The sequence below is a fragment of the Cucurbita moschata genome, unplaced genomic scaffold (assembly GCF_002738365.1).
Source record: "Cucurbita moschata cultivar Rifu unplaced genomic scaffold, Cmos_1.0 Cmo_Scf00024, whole genome shotgun sequence".
Classification (NCBI taxonomy): domain Eukaryota; kingdom Viridiplantae; phylum Streptophyta; class Magnoliopsida; order Cucurbitales; family Cucurbitaceae; genus Cucurbita; species Cucurbita moschata.
The window spans coordinates 1,015,777-1,023,897 of record NW_019268540.1 but is presented as its reverse complement, the minus strand read 5'-3'; the positions used below and the strand labels follow the sequence as shown (position 1 = coordinate 1,023,897).

The following is an 8,121-nucleotide window of genomic DNA, read 5'->3' as shown; positions in this document are numbered from 1 at the left end:
TTTCTTTTAATTTATATATATATATTTACTTTTATTTTCTTTTTCCGCTTCCCGTATTCAGTAAGCCTAATACCAGTGAAGGGCGGAAAAATTAAAAAAAAAATAAAAAAAAATTAAGAAGCGGAGCGTTTTGGTGACGACACGTGTCGCGTTTTGGTGAAGTCTGTCAGAGTAGTTGTGGCTGCGAAGCCCTCACGTACTGTGCGCCTATTTTCAATTTAAAATTCATAAAAGAAACAGTAAATTGTACGACGCAATTCTTACCGCACGTTTTGGAGGCGTTTTGTTGGATGCTTAATTTTTTATTATTATTATTATTACTTTTTTACTTTTGGGTGAAAATTGCAATTTGCAAATGACGAGCGTTTATCCAAAAGAGAGAAAAATAAACGTTGTGGGCCCCAGAGGGCCCCATCCATGTCACATTGTGCGGTTGAGCTAACTCCAAACAACTGGCTAATTACACTTGGCCAGATGTCACAGCTCATATAACACCTAGTTTCTTTTTAAATAAAATAATTATATTTTCATACCATAACCTTAAAAATAGCTAAAACCATCACATATGCTACAAAAATATTTAATTATATTTTCTCTTCAAATATCAATATTATATTTAAACCATCACATATGCTATAAATACTTAATTATATTTTCTCTTCAAATATTAATATTAGATCACTGTGAGCCTGATAATAGGATAGTTAATTTTGCTGTGAGCAATTCTATAATAGGTGACCTTCTAGGAATTTTCCTAGGATGTATGTGAGTGAGAATAAAACGTGCTGGAATCACTTGTGGTTGGTTTATGAGGATAGTCTTCCCTCTTATGAGCACGGGAATGTGGGACCATTTGGTGTTGAATTTAGATTCCAAATCGTCTCTCGTCACTCATTAGTCTTCCACGCTTTTAAAAGAGAAATTGTAAAGTACGTGCCTACGCCCTTTATCCCTTATCTCATTCAATGACCACTGAACTTCCATACTCAAAGCTCATTTTGAAGGTACATTCGTCTTCGTGTACTCACTAACTGAGATTTGAAGAGAGTGCCTACGATAAATACCCAATGAATTACTATATTATATATATATATATACATAAATTCATATAGTTTAATAAAATTGAGGTAAAATTTAAATTTTAAGAATTAAATTTATAATATAATTATATATTTACTTTGTTAAAAATGGAAATGACCGGCTTTTATCCAGAAGGGATAAAAGGGGCGAATACAGAGCCCTAGTGCTCTGCCGTGGCTTCGTCTGTAAACCTACGTGTCACTTCCTCAGCCAAGAAAAAATAACAGAGCAATTTTGCACTTTAACTGTCTTGTATACAAAAATGAAAAATGTAAAATTTTGCCCTCCATTTCTTATATTATATACTAATTTGTTGTGCATGTCTTTTTTGTTTTTTTAAGTTTAATAATATGAACACTATATTCATATTAACTATTATATTATTATTTACTGCTAAGATTATACATATTTAGATTATTGTTGGTTCAAATTATACTACTAAAAGTTGTTTATACTGATTTAATTATTTAGTCACCCAATTGATTATTAAGGGTAGTTTTTAATTTTATTTTTTTTTATTTAGTATTGGAGTGTACGGTGTAAATATCTGTATTGGGTGTACTGTTTTAGGGATCAGTGCTCTTTCCAATGTCTAACAGTATGATATTGTCCATTTTTAATATAAGCTCTCATGGTTTTGTTCTGAGCTTTTCCAAAAGGGGGTTTTACTCACTTTTGACTACACCATCGAGGCTCATACCAATGGAGATGACTCTTTGTTCGACACTTTAGTCACTTTTGACTACACCATCGAGGCTCACAATTCTTTGTTCGATAATTGAGGATTCTATTGACATGACTAAGTTTAGGGCAGGGTTCTAATACCATGTTAGGAATCACGACTCTCCACAATGATATGATATTGTCCACTTTGAGCATAAGCTCTTATGGGTTTGCTTTGGGCTTCCCCAAAAGATCTCATACCAAAGGAGATGTATTATTTACTTCTAAACCCATGATCATTTCCTAAATTAGTCAACTTGGGATTCAATCCCAATAATCTTCAACATGTACAAAGGTTGGATTCAGGTACTTTTTGGACCAACCCATAACTTTGGGTTGGTTGGATTGGCAACCCAACCCAACCCAACCCAACTCGTGCTTTATTTTTGGGTGGGAGGTTTTTCATCCGAAAAGCAAATAAAAAAAAGTAGGAATGCGTGCCGTGTGAAGGAAGAAGAATGATAGAAGAGTAACCTATAGCTACGAACGAAAAACTAAGTAGTGTGTAGCTTCTTCAGTACAGTCTTAGTGAGGTGAGTAGCGAAAAACAAAAGAAGAAGACGATAAGTAGTAGGTCGAGTGCAAGAAAGAGCGAAGAAGGAACTAGACGAATCCTAGCTACACCACCAAAATTTTGTGTATGAATTGAGCCCCGACTAACGTTTTAATTTATCATTTAAAAAAAATATAATCAGTTTGTTGCAAAAATTTAATACAAGGTAATAATTGCCACCGTTAACCAATTAATTTAACTCATTGCAGTAAAAATTAGATGAATCATTACCAAACGTTAACGGTAAGAAATAGAAAAGTGCATTTTATGGACAACGAGCCCAGTTCTGGTATAATGGGCTTGAAAATGACCCAATAAAACGGGCCTCTTTATTCTGCCCAGTGGCCCATGAGGGACGGAGGTTCCATTCAAACATAAAAAAAATGTTTGAACTAGAAAGAAAGAAAATTAAAACCTGTTTTATAGCTTTCAAATATTTAATTCATTTATTTTTCTTTTACATTGTTTGAAAATTCATAAAAATTAATTAATTAATTAATTATTTATTTATTTATTTATATTCTTTTGTTATAAAACATTTACTCTTGATTTCTTTTGGGAAGTTTTCTATAAAATTTCATTAAAAAGGAAATAAAACATATCTTACAAGGGTATAGATGTTTTAAAATTAACAGGTCAAAGCGAATAATATTGGCAAGCAGTGTGCTTGGGCTATTACATTTTACTATCGTAAGTCGGGAAAATGGTAAAATAAAACAATTTTCAGTCCTAATATAAGAAATATTCCAAGAAAATAAAAAAAAAAAATATAAAAATGCACACAAACTTACAACTTTATGAAAAAAGAAGAAAAATAATGAAATTACAATTGTTGTTCAAAAAGCAAAGTCATAGCATACACATAATTAGCTTACAAAGACTAAAGTGCAGAGTTTGTATTAATTATATATATAAATATATATAAGTTCCAAGCATGAAAATTGATTTTTTTTTCTTTTTTTTTTTTTTTTTCCTTTTTTGGGAGGAGGGGTTTAGAGGTAAGCAACAGAAGCCCTTTTCTTTCTCCAATTTTTGTTTCTCAAGGCAACCATCCTGGGAGGAAATTATTCATGCTCGGCCCAGCAGTCACCACTGTTATGGGATCTGGCTGATACCTGCAAATTAATCATCTTCATTTCTTTAGCTTCTTATAAATTTGTTCTTCAATTTCACATTAATCTTACAAAATTCTCACCCCGACCTACTTTGAATTGGGTGTTATGATTCTAGGTAGGACTAGAACTAGCATAAACCATGCTAATTGTAATACACGAAATGAACGTAGTTCAACTAGCATAAACTACGTGTTGTCGATCAAGAGGTCAAAAATTCAAATCATTAGCATAGCACATCTAGCATAAACTACGTATTCTTGATCAAGAGGTCAAACTATGTATTCTCCGAGATGTCAAAAATTCAATCCTCAGCATAGCAAATCGTAAATCATGCTAATCGTAATACACGAAATGAACGTAGCTCAACTAGTATAAACTATGTATTTTCAATCGAGAGATCAAAAGTTTAAATACTCAGCATAACTCAGCTAGCGTAAACTATGTACACAGACCCTACCAGCGCCAAGACGTTAAAAAAACGTAAGAATAAAAGATTTTGGAAAGAATAGAAGAATATTTACCCAATTTGTAAGGTGGGTTCACAATCTAGAGGATGAAAGAAGGCATCGCTAGGAGGCTGAGCTTGTTGTCTTCCATACATCATATCATCAGCACTTTGGTTCAATTGGAGCGCATTTACTTGATACCCTTCAATCAACTGCAATCCACAAATTTACACCAATTACAAAATTTTATAACTTTGAAAAAAAAAAAAAAAAAAAAAGAAAAAGAAAAATTATCAACAGATATGTTTTTATACCCTTTGTTTCAGTGTCTTGTTTGCTTCGTTAAGAAGATGTTCCTGAAAGTTTGTTTAAACAAAAACAAGATTGAATACTCTAACTTATTAGATCGAAACATATCAAACTCATTTTTATAACCATATAATTATAGTGTTCGTGTCGTGTCGTATATGTGTTCGTGTCCTCATACCTTACGTTGAAGATCAGTGAGCTGATCTAGCATGTACTGAGTCTGCAAAAGATTAGAAAAGGATTGAATGAGAGAGATTATAATTTTGGATGGTTTTATTAAAGGCAATGGAGAAGTTGAAGAACTACCCTTGTTGATCTGATCTGCTTGAGTGACATATCAAGCTGCCTTTCAAGAGATTCAAGTTCTTTGCTACTCAATGGGCCAAGGTCTTCTCCCAAAAGGTTCCTGCTTATATTCAAATTATCACATAAAAAGAAAACATAATTACGAAATAACCGAGCGTCTCCGAACCAACTAAACACGACTCGGTTAATCTCATTATGTGTTTATTTAAACTTTAATGTAAATCAATAAGTTATTGTACATGTAATCTCATATCATTACTTTAAACGTTCTTTCCCTTGTGGTTGTGAGTTTGAACGATTGTAGAACCTTCCATTAGAGGTCTACACGAGTTAAGTTGAGTTGGAAAAATCTTTTGGACTAACTCAAAATTTTGAGCTTGTTAGATCGGTGACCCAAACAACTCGAACAAAATTCACAATTCAACTCAACCCAACATAATCCTCTATTTTCAGATTGGGTTGAGTTTGATTGTCGGATGTTTATTTGTAATTATTTTTAAAAAGCCTACTTATCCCAATATATGCTACATTAATAACTAAAATCTCATAAAACTCAAATATCAAACAGTCACAAGTCACAACGCAACACTAACCTCAGTTACAAACGTCAAATATTTTTAATTTTCATAATAATCTAAAAAGTAGAATAAGGCGGGTTAGGTTGGTCTTAACCCTATTTTCAATTTGGTCGTGTTGACCCGACAAAAAAAATACTAACAAGTGAATTAACCCGTATTTTTTTGTTTTCCAAAAAAATTCAACCTAACCCAATTCGAAAAAACTTTACCCTAACTCAACCCAACCCAATGTTAATGATTTGGGATGGGGTAGTCTGGGTTGGTCGGGTTATCGGGTCATATGAACACCTCTACCCCTAACGAATGAAAAAACATTATTAATCGAAGAGAATAGACAATAACATGACACATATCAGTCCAATACGTCCTAAATTACCCTTGAACCTAAAACTTTAAGATCAGAAATCAATATTCTACAAAAATGAAAAGTAAAGGTATCTAAAATGTTGGGGTTATTACCTCTGGGATCGTTGCAGAGCTTCATAGCGAGCTTTAAGCTTCAAATATTCCTGCTGGCTGCTCAGTTCCTATAATTAACCCATCCTATCATTTTATATCATCAAATCATAATAATAATAATAACATCTTTTATTTAAAAAAAAAAAAGGATTAATTAATTAACCTACTTAATTTAAAAAATAAATAATAGAAAAGTGATTACCAAGGCTTCTCTAGTGGATACATTTGGCTCTGGTGCTCCATAGTTGCATTTCTGGTATCTCTCAAGAGTTTTCAGCATGCTAGATTTCACACATAATAATACCAAAATAAATAAATCCCTCGATTTAAAGTGTTTAAAAAAATTAGATAAAATGAATAACATTTGAGAGATCTTGAAAATCATTAAATGCCAAATTCCTGTAATCAACAAATACATGAATTATTAACCTTGAAGTACGCAATAATTAACCTATTTCTTAAATTTTTGAAGAATCCTGAAGCCTGAAATTATTATAGTAATAATCAAACACAAAATAGTAAGAACAAATTAAAAAAATCCATTACTAGTTTCAAATTTACATGAAAACAAACACAAATCCTCAGAAATCAAATCTCATTTCGGATCAAAACCCTTGAAAAACACAAACTACAACTCTTAATCGGTAAAAGAAACAAAGATCCATGAAGAAAACAGTAAGGAAACCCTAAATGAGGAGAAGAAGAAGAAGAAACCCTAAATCGATGGATCGATCCATGGCGGCATGGAGGAGGAAGAAGAAGAAGAAGAAAACCCTAATTTCTGAGACACCATGGATGAAGCGACGGAAGAAAACACTGAGAAGCGAAAAGGAAAGGATTCATTCGTTTATGTGTATATATATATATGTAAATTTTGTTTTGAAAATATTCTCTCTCTTTCTTTTATTCTTAGCATGGAAAGGGGAAAAAAGAAAGGGAAGAAACAGAAAACCTAAAAAGAAAGAATGGCAAAAACGGGATTAAAATAAAAAAAAATTAGTGTTCAATACAACAGTTGTTGTTGTTGATGATGATGATGATGATACCTTGAACTGCTGCAAAACTCGTACAGTTTTCCTCTATTGGAGAAGATGATGAGAGCAACCTCGGCATCGCAAAGCACGGAGAGCTCATAAGCTTTCTTCAACAGACCATTTCTTCGTTTCGCGAAGGTCACTTGCCGGTTGATCTTGTTCTCTATCCGCTTCAGTTCTACTCTTCCTCTTCCCATTTTGTTCTTCCTTTTTTTTCCTTTTTCTCTCTAACCAAACAGATTTGATCCCAAATTTTCCCGGAAAATCAAAACGAAAATCAAACGGAAAAGGAAATGCCAAAAACTAAATCAAATATCAAATTTCTTTGCTCTTTTTGTTTCACTTCTCTCTTTCCCCCCTCTTAACCTTTGTGCGTCACCATTTATATTCTTCGCTTATTTCACCAATCCCCTCCTCATACCCTCTCCCTCCTCACTAACTATGAACCTACACCATTTTCCTTTTCTTTTTTTCTTTCTTTTTTCTGCGGCCTTGGGTAATTATCCTCTGCGCCCGTGTCTATTCCTTCTCCTTTATCCACAATTAAAAAAAAAATTTACTACAACACTCTTCACATGACTCCGTAACTTTAAGACTATCTCAGTAAAGTAAAAAAATTTGAGTTAACTTAATGTTATATTTTTTTAACCCAATTCATCCCTACCCTAACTATTTTTAATTATGAAAATTAATAATATTTGACCGTGATAAATGTTTGAGATTTATAATATTTTAGTTATTAATATAAGATAAATATAATTTTTTTTTGAATAATTTAAAAAATAAAATTCGAGCTCAGTCCAACCGAACTCGAAAATAAAATAGTCATGTTGGGTTGTGAACTTTATTCAAGTTACTCGGGATCGGTATACACTCCTATGTTTGAGTGAACAAATTACTCGGTGGTCGAGAAAGAAAAACTAATAAATTACAGCTTGACATACAAAATCGGGTTGAAATTGAATCGATCTATAGTCTAAGCTTCTCCGTGTAAGATTTTAAAATTGTCAAAAGGCTCATGAAAATTATTATTTGTTTGATGAAATTTAAATGCACAATTCAACGCTATCAACAAATTTTCCAAGCTTAGATCGGAATAGGGTTGGAGAAAAAAGAATGGTTTTTTTTTTTGGAGGGGAGGGGAGTTATCGTGTGCGGACGGGTGTAGACGATTGATGTGATGTGATGGGGAGATTTGATTGGACGGTGGTGATTAGAGATGAGGTTATTAAGGGGAGAGAGAAACGAGTGAGAGAAGTGCTACGTGTCGAGCTGTGAAGTGGGCGAAGGCTGATGTCCATCTGACTATATCCGAACCTCGGTTAATCATGTGACCTAACCTTAAGAAGATGAAAGAAAAAACCCACAAACAAACAACGTATTTTTTTAATTTACCAAAATACCCCTCCTCCCTACACTCATGCTACCATCCTTCAAACTCATTTCCTAGTTAAAACGGTAATTGTACCTCTCCTTACCATTCTACTTTGTAACGTAATATTTGTTCGTTGGATTACA

General features: G+C 33.0%; 1 protein-coding gene across 2 annotated transcripts; it reads right to left on the bottom strand.

The window, feature by feature from the left end:
* Positions 1-3,169: 3,169 nt before the first annotated feature.
* LOC111460797 (agamous-like MADS-box protein AGL9 homolog) lies at positions 3,170-7,051 on the bottom strand. Of its 2 annotated transcripts, none has more exons than XM_023104090.1 (8): positions 6,580-7,051; positions 5,772-5,850; positions 5,570-5,637; positions 4,533-4,632; positions 4,405-4,446; positions 4,232-4,273; positions 3,993-4,129; positions 3,170-3,471 (listed from the first exon to the last, which is right to left on the bottom strand). In XM_023104090.1, exons 1-8 carry the CDS (start codon positions 6,798-6,800, stop codon positions 3,396-3,398), a joined length of 765 nt encoding a protein of 254 aa, XP_022959858.1. In that variant the 5' UTR covers positions 6,801-7,051; the 3' UTR covers positions 3,170-3,395. The 2 variants fall into 2 exon arrangements, with proteins under 2 accessions (XP_022959858.1, XP_022959859.1); XM_023104091.1 differs by having other exon boundaries at positions 3,373-3,471; positions 6,616-7,047.
* Between the last annotated feature and the right edge of the window lie 1,070 nt (positions 7,052-8,121).

Excerpts from the sequence above, each read along its gene's own strand:
- LOC111460797 (XM_023104090.1), bottom strand. The coding sequence starts at position 6,800 with ATGGGAAGAGGAAGAGTAGAACTGAAGCGGATAGAGAACAAGATCAAC. Across the intron at positions 5,638-5,771 it reads TATCCACTAGAGAAGCCTTG|GAACTGAGCAGCCAGCAGGA; the intron begins GTAATCACTTTT and ends GGTTAATTATAG. Across the intron at positions 4,447-4,532 it reads AGCAGATCAGATCAACAAGG|ACTCAGTACATGCTAGATCA; the intron begins GTAGTTCTTCAA and ends AATCTTTTGCAG.